Consider the following 20,637-nt stretch of genomic DNA (forward strand, 5'->3'; position numbering starts at 1 on the left):
CTCAAACCAGCTGGGTCCCTCCATGAGCTGCCAGCCGGCATGGACTCCTGCCATCCATAGCAGCACAAAACTACAGGCACTACATGTGCCATACATACACCAAAGAACACTCACTGAAGCACCATGCACCAAACACCACTCACTGAAACACCATGCACCAATGACCACTCACTGACACACCATACTCACAGAGCGTTCACTGAAACACCATGCACTAAAGACTATTCACTGTAGCACCATGCACCAATGACCATACACTGAAACACCATACTCACAGAGCGTTCACTGAAACACCATGCACCAATGACCATTCACTGAAACCAGTGTTGACTCAGTGAGCTTGTGGACATTCTGTGCACTTTTGAATGCTCTTGGGATCTTGCCCCTTCCTCCTATCAATCATTTCCTGAGAGAGAGGAATGGAAAGAGAGCGATAGAAAGAGAAGAAAAAAAAATGAAAAAGAAAGAAAAGGCCACTACAGCCGACTTGGGAATGCACTCTGTACCAGAGGAGGGACACCTGCGCCACAGCCTAATCAGAGCTTTCTGAACCGCTTTCAGTCTTTTGAAGCCTTGAGAAAACAAAATGGCCGTAATATCCATACAAACACAACAGGCGACACACACAGACACAGAGACACACACACAGCCTTGGCGAGGCAAGGCTAAAAGGCAGCACAGGTCACTTTCATTAAATGTCAGCGGCACATTTCAGCGATGGCGCAGGCTTGCCGTCGCGTTACACTCACACCGGATATTCTGACTGACTGCACCCGTCTGCGAGCGAGTCGGATCAATCCCCCCAGGGCAGCCGAAGCTTCGCCCGCCGGGCCGTGATCAAACCCCCGCAGAGAGGGTCACCTACGAGCACACCACAGGTGGAGGAGTCTACCCCCAGCTCACAAAACAGACAGACCAGCGACCCAGCCCCTGAGCCAACACAGTTCGTTTTTTCAAAGAATAACGAGGAAACGTTCCACGACGCTACGATGGACGTGTTCCACAAACCGCGTTAGAACGCACTTATTGTCCAAAACGAGTTCTGCCGAAGTCACACAACAACATTCCAGACTATTGCGTACAAACTTACCGGCACCAACCGTCACGGTTATCAAAACATTATGGAGGACACATGCCAAATGCATAACAAGAACATTCTGAAAATTCATATAATACTGCTTAACATTCCTGGCAAAATGAATATTGAATGGCCATCCACAACTAGACAAACACAAATGGAAGAATGTTCAAAGGCTTTTCCTGCAGTGCACATCGTGACTTTATTCATAGGACATCCATTATTCGCAGCAAACTTTTAATCCACCCACCTTTCATAATGTTCCAGGGATGTTCTGAAGACCAAACTGTGAAACAGAATAACATATTGAGCAGGCAGGGGGAAAGAGGAACAGAGTACAATACTACACTTAACTTGAGTCCACAGTACACCCATATAAACATAATTTCACCAAATCACGATCAAATATTTCAAGGCCTATCAGGTACAGGTTCACAGGGTAGTGTTGATCAATTCTAACTTGAGAACTTGGTTTTGAGATTGTGCTCTACAGATACTGATTCGGTGAGGTGCAGCAGGGCGAGACACAAGAGGACGACAGCAGGGCACAGTCAAAGGGACCCGACAGGGGGGAGAAGAGACGCTTACGTGTCATTACACGCCAAGCACAACTTCATCGGTTCACTTTTTGCCCCCCCCCCCCCTTTCTACAGCCGGGGCGGCTAACGGAGACGAAAGGTCAGCGGAAGGTTAAGCACCTTACTCGCGTATGCATAAGCAGTGTCACGTCTCGTTTTTTATGCACCCCGCTTTTTTTTTTTTTTGTCACATGTCAAGTGCGTCCACTCCAGCCCCCAGCAAACACGGTTCGAGCTGGAGGAGGGAGTCCTTTCCCTGCCACTACAGATAACAGGGCCAGTATGGAGTATGACTGAGAACAGGGGAATGGTAGGGACTCTCGCTGAATAATTAAACACCTCAGCTTCAATGTATATGACATGAAGCATTAATGGAATTAATCAAGTCAGCCTGGTGTTTTTCCCTGACAAAGGATTGTAACGATGAAAAGAATTGGAAGGGCCGATTCAAAGCCATATTTGTGGTTCACATTTCTGGAATGCTGTGCTTGAATTCACCAACGACAACAGCCGTAGCTGTTTGTGTTGTGTGTCCCCAAATATAAGCACACAATATTCCCTGATCATGGTATGCGCGGAAAACGCATGCGTCCACACTTCAAATCGAAACAGTGAAATTAGCCCACAAAACTGTAAAATTACATTTGAAAAAGTCTCTGTTCGTGATGGCACCCAGTAAGCATACTGCAAATAACCACAAGATGGCACACAGGGGAAACATTTGTGTGAGCGTTGTAAAATCGTAAGCTGTTCATAAAATGTATTCGTTCATACTAAAATAAAACGCTTAAATATAGGCTACTTCAGTCAGTTATGAATCCCCATGAATATCTATTTTTACTGCAAAGCGTGCCAGTGTCTTGACAAAAATACAGAATTAAAATTATGCGAGCTATATTTTGATAACAGGCTTTTTTGCAGTCCAATTTCACGACACTGAATGAAAGTGTAACTCTGTGATGGTTTGCGCCAACATGAGCTTCATTAAATAAATTAAAAAGTTCTTAAAAGACATTCTACGCCATTTAGGTAGATGCTATGCTGTTTGCGTACCGTCCCGGGAGACTATCCCTCGCTCGACAAGTAAATAAGTTTGTAAACACATCTGAATTGGGATAGAGCTAAACTGTGTGTAGGTTGCAGACAAGGAAGGGGGTGATTATACAAAAGAAAACGAGGTGTTAAAAACCTGGACGTAAACCTGGACGTGGAAGGGGAGCTGTGAGACGATTGCAAACACTTCTGCCGAGACCTGACGCGCGTCCACAGCCTTCATGGAACCAGAAAACAGTTCAAACCTCGTCTTCCAGCGCCGCAGACGAAGAGCACCAGCTCTCGAGACTTCGTCAATCCCAGGAGGCCATTGAATGCCTCTGAATCCTGACTTCCGGTACATCTTAATACAAGTTTATAAACACGACTTTTGTCGCAATAAGTTGCGATGTCTGGTGTTGTTTTAAAATTGTGGTTGTTTGTTTGGAAAATACTTTCTCCTCGTCTGCTCCTAAAATGAAACAGTCTAGTCAATTACTGGGCCTCCACCAACGGACCCCCACCAAGTGAACACCAATATGAAAGTATGAATACTATGCAGATATTACATTACAATAAATGCATTTAGCAGATGTTCTTATCCAGAGCAATTTACAATGCAAACACAATTCGTAAAGATTAGGACTGTGTAGTCGGCACAATAGTATTCCTCCCAAAAGCAGCAGCTAGTGGAAGAAGTGAAAAAGATTACTCGGCACCTACCATATTTAATATTAAACTAAATTACACATTAGCCTGAGCTATACGTACAGGAGCAAATAACCAAACCCCTCAGGAAACAAAACAGCAGCGAAGATGTTACGCTGGCAAATGGCAGGCTGGAACCAGCTTCACATTACCAGCTTGACCAAGCAGGACTACCAGCTTGACCAGCATAAAATCCTGAAACAGATTGCCCCTTGCTGTGCACTCCTGGCCTGGGTAGTCTGAAGGGGTCGGGCCTTCAGGTCGATCGTCTGCTGTTCTGGCTGCTGTAGGAAGCGTATTCCACCACCAGGGGGCTGGAGCAGACAGTGACCCTGTCTGTGAAGTCCAGACCCAGACTGGGGGGAGGAGCCAGACGGCCAGGTTTGCAGAAGGGAGTGCGTATGGTCTGGTGATCTTCTGGAGGTATGAAGGGGCGGTCTCGTAGTAGCCCGGTAAGCCAGCACCAAGGTTTTGCATTTAATTTGAGCAAATAAGGTGTAACAAGTGAGTCAGTGAGCAGGGGGTGATGTGGGATCACCCACCCAAACATGACATAAAAACGTTCTGTAATCATGTGATTTAAAGATTTGGAAAACAGATTAGTATCAGTGTGTTTTGGCCGTCAAATCCCAGTTTGTCTTGGAAATAATTCACAGATAGAAAATCAGAACCAAAACCAAAGTAGGAAAGCAGCACACTGTATAGTGTTTCCCTCAGCCTCGCACCGAGCACTAGATTTTCTTATTTCCTCATTCCTTATTTTATTTTACTTTTTTCAAACCAGAAAACAGAGGCTTTTTCAAGGCAAAGTTATTGATGTAGATTGGTGTGATTTGTATACTGGGCTATGGCGGGAGACAAGGTCACATGGAATACAGACTGCGGGACACACGGGAAGCCTAGTGGGCTGCATCGGAATTTGTGCTTGGATCAGGGAGAAATGTAAAAGTTTAACAAAACTTTCCCCGTCCAAGTTGCTCGAAATGTTTCTCCTGAAAGCGTTTAATTTTCAGACTCACCCGGTGTATGTCTTCAGCTTGAAAAGTAGATGACGTTTCCTTGATGTGTCTCGCAAATTGCAACCACTCACATTATAGTAATAACCGGCTCTCACAGACATTGCCAAGTTCGGCGACAAAAACAGATGAAAATATCTCCCTGCCGACACATTTTACCACCAGATGGAAAGGTGGAAAACGAAGTCTGTCAGCAGGCCCGGTGAATTACGTGAAATGTGATGATTACACTGAGTGGGGTCTTAATGGGCCAATACAGATATTTAAAGGGTAATATAAAAAATGAAAAAACAAGTCAATGCTGTTCCACTTGCTAGCAGCCATTTTGCATAAGATTTCAGTCAATAATTTAAGTACGCAAGATGACCGGGATGCGCGTGCTAGCCCCGACTTGAGGGAGGACGGCCTACATCCGTGATCAAGCAAAACAAATCTGGGAGAGAAATGTGGTAAATACAAGAATGAAAGAGGGAATCAACATTTTTAATGAACAAATTCATTCAATTCAGTTTAAAAGACCGTTGCCACAATTGTTTCCACCTTGCAGTATCTAAGACTGTGTGTAATTTTGGCTGTTAAAACTATTATAAATGCAGGAAAAAATTGTTTTGTCCCGAGGATTTACATTCTCCGCATCAAATCTGTCGTTTGGCAAGCAGAGTGCTTCAAGGTTTGTCAAGGTCTGTCTGCGATGTGACCGTACACAATAACTGCGATATCCTGCGAGGTTTACTCAAAGCCCGCTCGCTCATTCAGTCGTCTGTTTGTTTGGTTATTTGCTTCGCAACGTCGGGAGCGCTGTACCACGTTGTGTTGTTTTATTTTTATCCCCTCGAGCCACCAGTCAGGCTGTTTAGCTCCGCTGCACTGCCGGCTGCAGCCTCCACCGACTGAGGAAACGCCGGTCTCTAGGGCAGTCTGAAGCCTTGACGTGAAATGGTGTATGCCATATCAACCTTGCAGTGAGGGATGAAGACCAGTCATGTACACAATATAAAGGGGCTGCCAAGCATTCTCTCTCTCTCTCTCTCTCTCTCTCTCTCTCTCTCTTTCTCTCTCTCTCTCTCTCTCTCTCTCTCTCTCTCTCTCTCTCTCTCTCTCTCTCTCTCTCTCTCTCTCGCTCTCTCCATCCCTTTTCTTTCTCTCAGCAAAGTGCAATGAACCCGTGGCACATTGTCAGTCCCTCACCGCACAATTGTCCTCCCTTTCCGCCGGTGGCGCGGACCATGCGGAGCTCAATGGGCGATTTAGTCAAGCAGCAAAGGAAAGCTAACAAAGCAAGAAATACCTCAAACAGCTTTCACAATAAACCAGGTCTGCGGCCTGGCAGATGCTGACATTTGGTGTGTAAGAGATCTGGAGGGAGAAAGAGTGTGTGTGTGTGTGTGTGTGTGTGTGTGAGTGTGTGTGAGAGAGGGGGGGGGGGGGGGGGCTGCTTTAGCCAGCAGCTACTGTGCACAGCAACTGATCCATGAAAAGTGGAGTGTGGATGTAGCTCTCTCCCTCTCTCGCTCCCTCCCTCCCTCCCTCCCTCTCTCTCTCACTCTCAGGCAGGGGGTAGTGTGTGTGTATGTGTGTGTGTGTATGTGTGCTGGGGGGGGGGCTCCTTTCTGGAATCATCTCTGCTGCCATGCACCTGTCCACATGACTTGCAGCATGAAGACCGATTAGTTGAGGGAAACATGACCCTGACGCACACACTCTTCCTCATGAGCCCAGTGCACTGTGGGTAATCCCCCCCCCCCCCTCCACTCCCAGACAGAGTTGCGGTCTTGCTGCAGCCTCTCGGTTTTGGAGGGGTTTCCAGGACTACACTGTGGGGTGGGGGTAAGAGGCGTGTGCAGGGCCGGCCATTGTCCATTTAAGCCGGCGAAATCTACCGATGAGCAGCTGCGCGAGACAAAACGTTTTCCCCCTTTTCCCTGCTACGACACAGCACCTTTCGGACAACCGAATTCATAAAGGTATACGCATGGAGTCTTATCCACGGGATAAGACAGGGTAATGTTTCTGTTGAGACACTGTTGTGAAATTGGATTCTTACCCAAGTAAGAACATTTTACCTGACATTACATTGACTGTTAAAGCTTCTGTTTTTCCTATACACATATTTCCCATGAACCGAGAATGTAAATGAATTTGCTCTTTTCAGTATGAAGGGTTCACTGAGGCTGTGCATGTTGTGGTTGCTGAATCGGTCAGAGCGTCGCTGCTCATATTTTCAGACATGACACATGTCCTACACCAGAGGGAGCTGTTGTGCCACTTTTGATAAGCCCAGCACAGCTGCGGTTGGCACTGAGGTGTACAAGACCGTTGCTTGAAGGCAGGTGTGTACGCTGTTTTTTCTTCCCGCCAGTCATTATTGCTAATTTTCTCAAGAGTTGCATACACCAGTGCTTCCGTATCAAACCAAATTCAAGTTACAGCTACAGATGTTGCTCGTAGCTGTAACGAGTAGGAGGTCAAATGACTGGTTAACCAGTCATTTATCTGTTAATTTATCTGACTATTTGTATTTAACCTTTATTTAACCAGGAATACCTCAATGAGACTGACATCTTTTGCACGGCGGACCTGTCCTATATATTGCTTCTGCATCCAGCCATGTACTGATATTTACACAGGTAATTAGAATAATAAAAAATAACCGTAATGGATCCTGGACGAAAACCTTCAGGAGTAATCAAGACGTGGTGAATGGACATGCGAATGCTGGGATGCCCTGGCTCTGTGTGTCTCCCGGTCGCAGGTCCAGGAAGTGTGTTTTCTGGTGCAAGCGGTCAGGAAGCAGCACCTCCCGGCCCCAGCACTGGCTGCCCTCTGATAGCTGTGATTTCCACCGCAGCTGGGAAACGTCAGTGACCCCCCACGCCTGAGAAGCAAGGCGCGTGGGCGTCCTCTCGCTGCGCGCGTTTCCAAAACAACGACGCGGCAAACGCTACGCGGTTCCGGTGTTATGACTGCGGCCACTTCCCTTCGCACCTCGCGGAGAGCCGGGGTAGAGACTGGAGGAGGGGGAGCGGGTCTGTTAGCCTGGCCTAGCACAACCGTTCCCAAACTGGGACTCTTGATATACATAAATAAATTATCATGATATAATTAGGAAACAAACTTCCTTATTGCAGCTTATTTACAGCACTGTCATCTTTGAACAGGTGTTAGGTATGAGTCACGGACATGCATTTCCTCATTTGGTAGAATGCTTGTATGATTGGCACCTTAGCCTACTGGTCATGGTTTTGTGTAAGGGAACATAATGATAATTTGTTATTTAGCTGACGCTTTTATCCAAAAGGGACTTACAGTTGATTAGACTAAGCAGGGGACAATCCCCTCTGGAGCAATGTCGGGTAAAGGGCCTTGCTCAAACTGTGTGGATCTCATCTTGGCTACACTGGGGCTTGAACCACCAACCTTCCGGGTCCCAATCAAGCACCTTGGCTGCTAGGCTACAGGCTGCCCTGTGAATTTGGTGGCATGCAGTGACGTCAATGTGCAGAACTCCAATGTCTCAACTCACCTGAATCAATGAAAAGAATAGTAACTGTTCAAACGCATTCGCCAATATGCACGCTATGCCCTGTGTATAAGGGTTTCCATCAAGCAAATACATAAACACATATATGCACTACATAGCTCAACAGAAAAGGAAAAATGGCATACATTGAGAAAAATAACATAGATTGGTAAATTAGGAAATAAAGAAATAAAGAAGGAACAGTGGCATTTTTCTCTGGAACAGGGCCGCACCGCAGGAACCTGATGTGAGGGAGATATACTGCTGCTCTGTACTCTTAGATCAGACCCACTGGGGGAGCACAGTCTGAGTCAAAGGTGCGAATACTCCTGAAACAAAACCAACAGTGGTGAGAAAGCATTGGCATAATAATCCACTGTGTTGAGAAACAGCTGGATTCCATTTAAATAAGAACAAATTTAATGTGAAATGTGAAAATGAATTGTTCGTTACCAATGGAAAATAGAAGTATTTCCCAGCATGCACATTGGACCTGAGAAAATCAAGGGGGGGGGGGGGGGATGGGCGGGCAGGGGTGAAAAGTATCAGGTGTTTGACACACTTGAGGGCAGAGCGGTAGCTACACTGCTGCTCAGGGCTCCGAGATCAGACGGTCTCACCTGTTTACCTGGTCATACCTGTCTGGCTCTGAAGGGAAACAATTGAAAGGTTTGTTGTACATGTGCACTGTGCTGCTCTTTGTTCCAAGAGTGGTAATGTTACAGTGTGTGTGTGTGTGTGTGTGTGTGTGTGCGTGTGTGTGTGTGTGCGTACGTGCCCATTGGGATGGTTTCACCAGTCCTGAAGCAGATTTTAGCCAAATATTTTAGTGTCGCGTCTATTTAGTACATAGACATGAGACAAACGTTTTGAGATGTGCACGGTACACTTCAATAGGCATTCTGACTCTTGGAAAACATTTCTGGAGTTCTGCCGGTTTAGTCCGCGTTTATCATGTTTTAGAAACTGCCTGCACAGTAGGCGACATTATAGATTTCTAAAGCCGAAGTGAAAGGTGATAACTTACCCGCTCTGGCGTGATACTCTGCTTTCACATTACTGAGCAAACTCCGCATGACGCCCACAGCCGGTGGCCGGCCTCTCGTTTGGAGCAGATAACTTACACAGGAAAGCCTTTTAACATGCTGGCTCTATGAAGCGTATTTTACACCCCGTCCGTTCTCTGAAAAGCGGCTGCCAGTTATTTAATAACCCGAAAAGATAAAGATTAGATGCACTGTACACAGTAATGTTCATATGTAGGCAACTCTTACAGAGTACATGTGGTCCCAATTGAGCTGTTGAATTAACACTGGACATTTTACTATGTAGAGTTTCTCTGTATTGTCGGGCATTTATTCAAAGCTTCAATACGGCTGGATGAGTTTTAATTGATATCTAGTGTATAAAACCTGCAATGTTGGCCGCTATGCTATCCACTGGAGGCAAATCTCCTTGCGGATTTCACTTTGAGAGCAAGCCAGCCCAGCATCCAGCTTGGTGATCATCTTTGCGGTGCAATAGCTCTCACTGGACTGTAGGTGGCATTGCATTTCCAGTGGTTGAACCAGTTCTGCATACGAAGGGCGAAGACGTGGGAAACTTCGGAAAGCTGACAATGCAGTCTGACTCAGGACTATCACGCTGAACTGACGGTAGTTGCGGCGAAGGTGATAATGGTGGTGTCGAGGAAGGCGGGAGACGTATTAGTTACTATTGATTTACGATAAAGAAAATCAATAAATAATAATTATAATTCTAAACGACAACAAACTCATTGTATGTTGTATGTGGTCATAATTATTTCACAATGGCGTCTCAACTATTCGTGCGTATAGCCAAAACTCTTTACCTTTTTTTAAAGCACACCAAATGTATCTGGCCGTTGCATATTAAAAGGAAAAATATCATGAAACATGTTAAGCATTTTGGCTTGCTTTCGGATGCCAGGTATTCCACACGTCCCAGTCTCTTTTGCGAGGGCACAGAGCTGACCCCTGTCCTGATCAGCTCCTATACTTCCAGATCAGTCTCTTTCCAAAACATTTGCTGGCCGGTGGGCTGATGCCAAGTTCAGTACTTCGGAATAAGCGTGTTGTTTTCTTTACTGTGGAGACAAACTGAGAATGAAAAAGTAATCAGACCTGGTAAAAGTGAATGCCAGATTCGATATACCGACGGAAGACAATAGCTTTTAGAGCATAGTTGTGCAGAACATTTTTGCCAACAGGGAACAGAAAATTAACACACTTATTCTTCGCGAAACATCTTAAATAAGTTTAAGTTAATACATTATTAAATAAAATCAAGTAACTTGGCAGCTTGACATTTTTATGTAGGGCAATTACGCGCGAACTAATATGAATGAAGCATTTTAGATCTTTAAGAATCCGTTTTTGGTTATATAAAATGTGAAATGAATCACAACGCGCAATAAAACAATACCGTTTCTAAGTTCTGACCTAAATAGGAAGTTTACACCTAGTTTAGATTAAACGGAAGGTCACCTTTTCCATAACACATATTTATATCTTCACAATACCTAGGCTAATGGGCTATAACCAAAACGCTTCTTAAATGTGCTTATTTTAAAATACGCATAAAGAGTCCGTTAATATTTAATCATACATAATCTTTGTACAGTTTTCTACATGTAGCCTACAGTTTTATGAAATCACTTGCAACGGTAAAATAGTTGTAGCCTAGTCCTCTTTTGCTAACGCAGGCTAATCTGATTTCAGCTTGCTGTTCCCGTTTAATTTATTGGACAACATAGGCTGGCTTGCGTTCGCCCCCTGTCTCTTGAGGCTGCACCTGTCAGTCAGCAGGATGTTCAGGAGGATATAATACATATGGATTTGCGCAGTGATTCAGGTTGCCTCGTGAAGTCGTCCGTGTAGCCTTTGGGCGAAGTCCTCGGCGGAATGTTCAATGTACAAGCAGGCAGGCTCCACACATTTCGTTTAATTGTCGACATAGCTTCGCCTAAGTCTAATTTCGTAGCTGTATGACCAGTTAAGTCAATCGGTGTTTCGTGCCATAGCCTATTTGGTCCTTAATCGCAGTCACAAACTTCATAAGGCTTCTTTCGACTGTATTTTTTATTAATGCAGTCGAGGCTGTATTAATATTGACACATAGGCAACGGTCAATAGCCTATTTAAGCAAATTATAAATAAATATCTGCCTCCCGATTCAGATAAGCTGTTGGGTTTGTCTTAAACTAATCGATACCCGAAAGGGGGTTTTCTATTTTCCGTTTTAAAGTTAGGGAAACTTCAAACAAGGAGGACATGTTGTGTAGGCTACTACGACCAAGCACAACGCTGGTGTAATTTAAACTTTAGTCCAAAGCACTTTTCACGCTGAATCGCCCCTAGATTTGCACAGTAAAATATATTAACGAAAACTTAACTGTTATAGAGCAATTGGTCCCAATTGGACTCTTATGTAGCATAATCTTTCAGTTCAATGAACACTGGACAATTTAGCATACTGTGCACCTTTGTAGTAAAAGGTTTTTACAATATCGACCCATTCAGAAAAACACATTTCCTGAGATAGAGGGTATATACTAGGCTAGCCTATATACGGTAGTGTTTTCTAATTTTAATCTTGAGCTCTATGAAAATTCTGTCGTATAGCCACATAGAGTGCTAATGAAGTTAGCTTTTAAGTTAATTTACAGTTCATTATCATAAATAAAAGGGTATTATAGGCTATTGTTATTATTATTATTATTATTATTATTATTATTATTATTATTATTATTATTATTATTATTATTATTATTATTATGTGTATTACATTCCACTTCCTGGAATCCACGGTTTATTATTATTATTATTTTATTTTAATTTTTATTATTGTTTGTCGGTCAAATTGTTTCGGACATTACAATTTTATACATTTCACCTGTTGCCTTGGCGGAACGGCATACGATACACTGATTACAGCATATTCCGATAGGCAATAAAAGCACCCTGATATTGATTTAAATCCGAAAGGTGTAGACTCCATAAAAAGTATTCCAGAAATGTGGGCTGATAATATAGGCTTCTAAATCTTGTAGCTGCTGTAAAAACACAGGTTCTTGTGTATATTAAATACAAGATTCTCGTCTTGTGTTTTTAATTATTCAAATTATTTTCTGGAAACTGGTGGCAATGGCCAATTGTAGAACATTCTGCTTTGTTCATGGCGCAACAACTACGACTTCAGTGAAAACTTCCACAACTTCATAATTCAAATTATATTAAGGCAGCTGTTGTGGTTGTCGTAGCTACCGGCTCACTGGTGCAGTATAGGAAAGAGTGGCCACTGACCAAAGTTCCTGTTTTGATAAATCTGATGGATTTTTTATTCCCCCTATTCCTATCGTATATTTTGCAATTAAGCAGATTTTAGATAGTGTTGACAACAAGGGATAAAATACAATAGGCTACTGTCTAACAGAAAGGACGCTCACAAAAAGCTCATTCAATAGCGACCTGAAACATAAAGCAATTCCAGGCTTATTCTGTCAATGAAGATTTCTATTTCTGAAAACAGAGAAAGAAGAGACTTACAAAGGCTTAAAGAAAGAAACACAACTGTATATATAACCGCATTCAGCCTTCAAGCGCGTAAGCTATTACAAATCACTGCAGGCGAGGTTGACTACACAACCGACTGTTGTTTAGCATGCCGTAATATTAGTATCTTTGTAACTGTTTTGTGCTGTGAATAAAGACTCCGTTAGGCTTAAGCAGCCGACAGCAAATTAAGTCAGCTTTTTAGGGAAACAAAATCTACCTTTGTGTTCTCTACCCTTTTAAATATAGCCTAATTATAGATTTGCATCGCATTAAGATGACGCGACTTACCATTGTTGATATAGCTAGTCCTCAGCTGACAAGACAATTCCATTTTCGGAGTGTAATGCCTCATTAACCCCCATTTTAATGTTATGTAGCCTGTAGGGTTTAGTATGTCCCGTTTTCAAAAGCGAGAATGACTGACAGTTGAACTTGTAACTCACACTCTGAGTTGGGCCCAGGGTGAGTGGAGTTTATAGACCTATCAGGCTACACAAAATAAGCATGTTTAAATATGGAATATATAGGAAAATCGTATATGAGAGAGGATTGGAAGTAAGAGCGTAAGAACTTAATAAGATTCACTCTGTACTGCGAAAAAATGAATACCAATTTTAGTGGGGTTTGCCATTGCAGTGTTTTGAAAGGGAATGGCCCTAATGCAATTGCAATTTCCTCATTCGTATGGAGAATGTACAGCTATGTAAATGGTCCGTCTGAATTTGAAATATGCTACATATGAGTGTGTCACAGGCTGTGCATCAGGTGAACAAGATTTATTTTTAAAATTTAATCGACATTTGTGATGTGCAGTCCATAAACCTGTTGCGTTCTAAATATAAATCTGTTAGGTCCATGGTGAACAGTCTTGAGAGGAGATCGTAGGTCAACGTATAATGTCCCGTCATATTCTGGGAACGAAATGTAAGGCTACATGCAAATACACGCAGTTTGAAAAGGTCTTAAAATGAATTGAATTGTTTTACTCTGAAACCAAATAGAAGCTGTTTAAAGGGACAAATTGACCTTGGACAGTTCAGCTGAAGAATAGCATGATAATTGAATCCTGTAGCTTGTGACCATCCAAGAAAAGTGCATCAGACCTAGTTCATTTTTGCATTGATTTTTTAGTTGAAAAGTACGCCTTATGCAAAGCACAATTGTATGCCAAAAAAGTATGCCTTATGCAAAACATTTAGAATCAAGATAATGACAAACACAAAACCATGAAAATCAGCCAGACGCTGCGTAAAGCGCCATTGTTTCTATCTCATGCATGCACAAGAAGGTATAGGCGAATGCTTTTCGCCCATCCTTATACACTCACGATCATTTCTGCGCAGAGACAGTATGTATATCCCTGACCAATATGCCCAGCAGCTCGTTTTGTGTTGCCCCATAGTCAACCACCACACTTAAAATGTGCACATCAACTACGCGTTCCAACTGAAAATCCACCAAGCTCCCCGTTTTATAGGCCTATGCAGAATATACCTGACATATATCTGTGAGAAACTGTCACATTTCCTGCATATTAACAGAACATATCCAGTTCTGTTAATCTGCGGCGAAGGGAGAGAGACAGAGAGAGAGAGAGAGAGAGAGAGAGAGAGAGAGAGAGAGAGAGAGAGAGGGGTGAAAACGAAAAGACGCAAGAGAGGCATGGGCGAATGGAATGTGAGCTCTTGTATAAATAGGTTATTGTTTAGTCTGTTTCTATTCATTTTCGTTGTTTCAGTTTAGAGCCATTTGCTAAGAAACAGATTTTACGAATAATATGCAGAAGTTACATCAGCATGTTATTTGTAATTTATCTCCAAGATGGATTAATTTGACATGTTGCTTTCTTGCAAAGGGGGGAGGGGGGCTGATTATAGCCTAGGTCAATCTATCTATTTGTTTTCTTCACTTTCAATAAGTTCATCAAACTTTCGTATGACGCATATACACAGAACGAAGCCAGCATTTAATGGTTTGGTTGTTTGTTTTGGGGTGTTCATCGGGTGGACTTTAGTATATATGGGCAAATATTAGTAACCTTATTACGAATTAAATAAAAACATTGGGTTTAATTTAAAACAAATTTACGGGCGAGGTATACGAAATCAAATCAGACGTGCTTAGAGGGCCAATGTGGTTTGAATAAATTGCCAAAGTGATTGCCAAAATTAAAGGCAGTTATTCTTATTATTCGCTTTATTATTTAATCAGGCCTAGTAATTCGGCTTGCATTGAAATATATATGATATATGTTTAAATGTGTTTGGAGTTAGCCTACTTCTACAATGAATGCTAGGCCAACGCCAAAGTGATTTGATTGTCTTGCCCCTGAAGCGAGGAACCGCTTTAGCATTGGAAGTAACGTCGGAAACGGTCGCTTTCAATGCGTATAATATTCAGAAAAGCTATGTATAGGTCCCTTTGAGCTGTCCAGACGATTGTTAGGCTATTTAAACTGTCACTGGACTGTGACACGTCGTTTTAACTCCAGGGTTGTGCAAAGCCACACATGGTTCCGTAAAAGTACTGGTTATGTAAGTGCAAATCTGAAGTCAGGCGCTGTTAAGCAAAGTGCTGTAGTAATATGTGGCAGACGTGTGGCACGAGCCGAATTTCAGAAATTAGCGTGATAAATGATACCTATGCAGACTAATTCAAGCATTCTTCCACTTAAAAGAAACAAAGAGAGGGACATATGAAGACAAAGCACGCCAGGACGAGACCCTTGTAATGAGTAATATCACTTGAACGGTCCGGGGACATGCGATTGCACACAGCCGTGAGAGACTGCGGGGATAAGCTGTTCAAACAAAGTGTAATCTTTCAACACTAGATCCGATTCTCTTATAGCCTCTGGTGCATCGCGCTTCTGTTCACTGAAACACGGCGGAGAAGGACCAAGTGCTGCAAATGGTCGACGTAGCTTTCAAGCAAATTACTTTGTAGTCCGATTTTGGAGTTAAATGCCAATCTAAAAGTAGCTGTTCATTATGCCTGCCCGTTTAACTGAGATATGCCCCACTTTATTTCTGAGGCTGCGGCGTTATGAAAACTAGAAGACTAAAAGTCAGTTGAAAGTCCACCAATTTATAGATAGCATGACAACTGATAAACAGAGCTATCATCGTGTTTAAATAGGCTTATAGATTCAGAGGTTTATGGTATAGTATTTACATGAAAGGTGGAATTAATTTTACACAATGACATGCAATTCCGTGCACGTGTGTCTACTATAGGCCTACTTTGTCATGGCCACACTTAATTTGAGGCTGCCTTATCTTCCAAGTCTGTCTTAAATGCACACAAGTAGCCTAACTGCTAATAAACAATTTAATTCGTGTGCGTTCCTATCAAAACAAATCTGAGTCTTTTCCAATCAGGACAGAAGACAGACTTGCCTGTACAATATTACCATACATCTTTAATGACTTCCGACCTATCACGCACAATTTAACTCGCGCTATCTGCACTCAGGAGTGGCGATTTAAAAAAGAAAAGCCAATTGGACACGTAACTGACAGCCCTTAGCTAACCGACAGTATCCACGGTTTTTTTTTTAGGAAATAACGTGATTTTGTAAAACGTAGACCCATATAGAGAGCACAGTTGAATATAAAAGTACGAAGTGCATTTTACTCTCTTGATATTTACACCCGGGGCCTGTACTCATGGTCTATGGCAAGTCTGAAGCGGACAGACAATGGCAGACCAATTTTGGACTAATTTTGGCTTGACTAATTACCAAAAAGCAGGAGACGTGTAGGCCTACATAACTTTAAAATACATTTTTTAAAAACGATGCTACTACAATGGAGTGAAAACAATGGCTAATAAAAGAGATCGTGATGTAGCCGACACATCATGAACTATAAATTACAGATAGTTAAAATATAATCACAAATGTTTAAGTGCATTTCATAGTCTTTCCTCTATCGCGCCCATTAAAGTGAAAGAAGAGGAAACAGTCCCATACAATTTAGGTGACTTTATGGAAACGTTCCCGATATGTTCCCCTGAAAACTTTGTATAATTCTATAACACACCTTTTCGGATGCCCTGATAACCTTACTTCGCGAGCCCGTCTCAAACAAAACTTCAACAAAACTCATTGTATTTCCTGACCAACCATTGCTTTATATATATATCAACATATTGCATTAAAATAATCAGAATCCGTTTATATTAATTATTTTAATGCAATATGTTGTTTATACCCATTTTGCATGATGTATTCGCCTACACCTAGATGCTTAAGTTATAACCAATGAAAGTATTTGTGTGAAACGCATATCTTGAATCAAATGCAGACTATGCATTTAAAAATGCCTTTTGGAGTCCTTTAAAGGGACCTGTCGTTACTGATAGGAAAACAAAATTAAACAGAAACCACATGTGACAAATCAGACACATTCTCTGCTTAATAATTTCAATGTTTGTTTTTATTGTAAAGGGTATATGAAACTATGGTGGGATCGATTTATTTATATTTTATTATTATTCGCAAAGTTTACATGCAGTCGCTTTCCAAAATAAAATACAAAAAGAAGAGATTATAATCTTAATCTTTGTTTCAAAGACTTCTTCCCCTATAATAGATCTCCGATGCGATACCCCATACAAATAAAACCGTAGATGGCCTTTTTTCGATAATCTGCAGTGCGTAAACAAATAGAGAATGGCTGGGGTACCCAAAATGAGTGTATAAGAATTTGTTGAAATCTGTCCTCTAAAATAATAACGATAGTAATAACAAGAATTAAGACGTTTTATTGTTACTGTTTTCAACAAGATATTCTGTGTTACATTCTATTAAAATACCTTTAAACGCCTACCATCTCTCCTCTCTCCGTGTGGACAAAAACATCCTGTAATGACTCTGGCCTTTAGCTCGCTCTTGTGCATCACTTCAAGTGTCTGATGTTTGTTTTTGTTTTTCTCGAACGTCCACGATTCATTTATTGTCCTTTTAAAAAAGAAGTCCATTCGTTTAAGAGCCGAGGTCGACCAAGTTGGACGACATAGGGTTCAGTATAGTATCGTGCAATGAATGGTGATGGTGCACGGTGTCCGTGCTGGGAACGGGAATGGCGCTGGGACCAGGCGGCGGAGCGAGGCCGTGCAGGGGAGGTAGCCCCGAGTTTGACGTGAGGAGCAACGCTGGGCTTGAAGAGGTGTGATCGGGCGTCCCCGACGGTGTTTTATCGTCGTCCGAGCTCCCCAAAATGGTTTTATTTCCATTCATGGAAGAAGTCAATGGGTTATGGCTGTTTGTATTAGAGTTCTCGTTGTTTTCCCTGTCCAAGAGAAAGGGGTTATTAGAACAATATACAAAACACAACCACGTAAATTACATGACTGTTTTTTTTTTCTTCCATTTTGGGTTAGTTAAGTACAAGTCCCCAAAACCTACGGGCATACCAGTCAGATCCCAATTAACTGACCTGTTTCAGACATACTCGATATCCTCAGAAATATCTATGCTAACAAGTAGCTGCTGGTGGGTTACCGTCAAATTATAACAAAAAACACACCGTGTATTTTGTAGCCTCCGTTTATAAACCATTTCCAGCGCGTTTACCCTCGTGTTGGCTGAGATTGTAGGCCTCCTATCTCTTTAAATGACAGCTCGTTTTGAAGAATATGCCTCGTCATTATGTCATTGTTTTCCACACAGTTCCTTTTTTCTGAAATAAGTCATGTTACAGGCCTTGGGTGCTGGGTGTTTTACTGCGTTTCTCATAAATAATGCTAATTTCGTTAATTTAAGCAGTTCACCGACATAAGCATGTGCTCTAAGAAATATATGCGGTAGTTGCCAAAATATGCGTGAGCTTTTAAGGAAATATTTTTTTTACTGTAGTGCAGTATAAACCCTATAGACTCTGCAAGAGAAAAGGCCGCTTATGCTATTGGGTCCTGAGAAATGGGAAATAGATAATAATAATAATAATGATGATAATAATAATAATAATAATAATAATAATAATAATAAGCATAACAATAATAAGTATAATTATAATAATAACCATAATAATAATTTTACATACACCATAAGTAGGTACGTACGAGAGCAATTATTATATCATGTAAAGTGTTGTGTATGTGTGATACTGCATAATTGCATGCCTACATTGTCCGTCCATTATTTACTAAATTTAAAAGAAGTGTACATAATTCAAAGGATCAGCAGTTTAGTTCAAACTTTTTTCGTAACCAGACTCAGTACCCATTCGTCAATAAGAGAAGATGATTGTCACAATGTGACATGTTTTCATATATAATTTTATTTATTTTTATTTTTTACTAGGCTATATCTAATATTAGAAATCACTTGAACAATGAAGTTGATCTTTTAAAAAAAGATTGCAGGTAGACTATAACAGGCCATTCCACGGCACAGACAAAGCATTACATTTATTTTTAATAAATGTGTATTTTAGTAGGTATAACTTGTAGTGACTTCGACTCCTGAAGTAGAAATGCAATGATTTACAGCGGTCGCTTCAGCCTGCGTTAGCTACCGCCGGGTGAAACCAGACACTCTCTCTGGTGAGCAACTGACAGGCGAGCTGTGTGCTTCTAAACCCCAACATGTAAAGGCCTAATTAACAAAAATGTGGCTTCGAAATCTTCAGAAGAGTCATAACGCAAGTGCGGTGCGATCACGTATTTACTTTAGTGATCAGAAGGGCTAGTGTCATTGCAAATATTTAACATTAAATTGCGGCCTATCCGTTTTTATCTATAGCCTATAACTACGTTATTAAATTTAAAGACCTTCTCGCGAACAACAACAATCATGTTTTGTAGGAGATAATGTAGCATGTTTATATATACTCTAAATAGCCATTATTATTGAATTAGCAAAAATGTAAACAAGTTTTTGACTTGAGGCTATCCATTAGCCTATTATTGAATTTACAAAAATGTAAAATGTAAACAAGTTTCTGAGTTGAGGCTATTTAAACAAAGTCTTCGCATTTTACCGGACGTATTTGGACAACTGTACCAATGTTGTATCCTATCACCTTTGTACAATATTTCCGTAAGAAATGAAAACCAGTTGATTGCATGTCTTGACAGATCTTTTTCTGACATTTCTCTTCCAAGAAAATGCTGATTATTTCCGGTGTTCCATCCAGTGTAAATCGTGAAGTTCACTTCTTTAAAGAGGCCTCCCTCACATATCGAGAAAAAAAACATTTATTTACGAGGTAACAAGGTATTACGCTTACTCGTACCTTTCCTTCGCTTCCGCGGCACGGTCTCTTTGTCGTCTGTTCTTGAACCAGTTACTGACTTGGGTGGTTGTCAGTCCAGTGGCCTCGGCCAACTCCCTCTTCTCTCGCGGGGAAGGGTACGGGTTGTGAGTGTACCACTCCCTCAGTACGCTCCGGCTCTTTTCCTTGAAGCAGTAACTGGTCTCCTCTCCGTCCCATATTGACCGGGGCAAGGGGAACTTTCGGCGGACACGGTATTTTCCCACAGCCCCGAGAGGGCGGCCTCTCAGCTTCTCAGCCTCGATATAGTGCGCCTTGAGCCACAGCTGCTGCAGTTTCGGGTGATTGTGCGGAGAGAATTGGTGGCTCTCTAGAATTTTATAAAGCTCTCTGAAATTACCCCGGTGAAAAGCGACCACTGCTTTCGCTTTCAGGACGCTTTCGTTTTTGTGGAGGTGCTCGCACGCTGGCAAAGACCACAAAAAGCGACCGAGACGTTCGATGTTGCCCCCTTGTTGGAGAACCTCGCAGACGCACGCGACTTGCTCTTGCGTAAAGCCAAACGTTGGAAGCATAGACATGGTTGCTATTTAAATGAGCAGGTATGTTTTTTCCGTCTTGTTTTTACGTTGTCTTTCAAACTAAGACATCAAAAAGCCGATCGCTGTAAGTCCTCGGACGGCAAGTACTTCAAGAGTTGCAAGAGTTTGAAAAGGACGATGATAAATCCAATCCGAGTGGAAAATTTTTTAGTCCCGTTCACAGATACATTATGTACGGCATTCCCATTAAATTACGATGAAACCAAGTTTTTCGTCTCCCAGAGTCGATCGCCACCTTTTCTATACCGTTTCAACATAACGTACTCCTAAAGACTAGCCTCGTTCGCTTGTTTTAATAATATTATT

General features: G+C 41.9%; 1 protein-coding gene and 1 long non-coding RNA gene across 3 annotated transcripts in view; both read right to left on the reverse strand.

Annotated features, from left to right (window-relative positions):
• LOC133118335 (uncharacterized) overlaps positions 1–1,354 on the reverse strand; it is a 99,346-nt gene extending 97,992 nt beyond the window's left edge. Inside the window, exon 1 of the long non-coding RNA XR_009706385.1 lies at positions 1,329–1,354. This is a non-coding gene — a long non-coding RNA (uncharacterized LOC133118335). The remainder of the gene's footprint in view (positions 1–1,328) is intronic.
• A 15,605-nt stretch (positions 1,355–16,959) lies between these two features.
• Positions 16,960–20,637, reverse strand: part of six2a (SIX homeobox 2a) — an 8,015-nt gene continuing 4,337 nt past the window's right edge. The window contains exons 1-2 of one of the 2 annotated variants that reach the window (XM_061228237.1): positions 19,751–20,637; positions 16,960–17,803 (exon numbers count right to left, since the gene is read on the reverse strand). The exon at positions 19,751–20,637 is cut by the window's right edge and continues 262 nt beyond it. In XM_061228237.1, the coding sequence (XP_061084221.1) occupies positions 17,497–17,803; positions 19,751–20,310 (867 nt within the window). In that variant the 5' untranslated portion in view covers positions 20,311–20,637 and the 3' untranslated portion in view covers positions 16,960–17,496. The remainder of the gene's footprint in view (positions 17,804–19,750) is intronic. The other variant, XR_009706386.1, reaches the window with a different exon arrangement.

Source organism: Conger conger, chromosome 18 (genome assembly GCF_963514075.1).
Source record: "Conger conger chromosome 18, fConCon1.1, whole genome shotgun sequence".
Taxonomy (NCBI): Eukaryota; Metazoa; Chordata; class Actinopteri; order Anguilliformes; family Congridae; genus Conger; species Conger conger.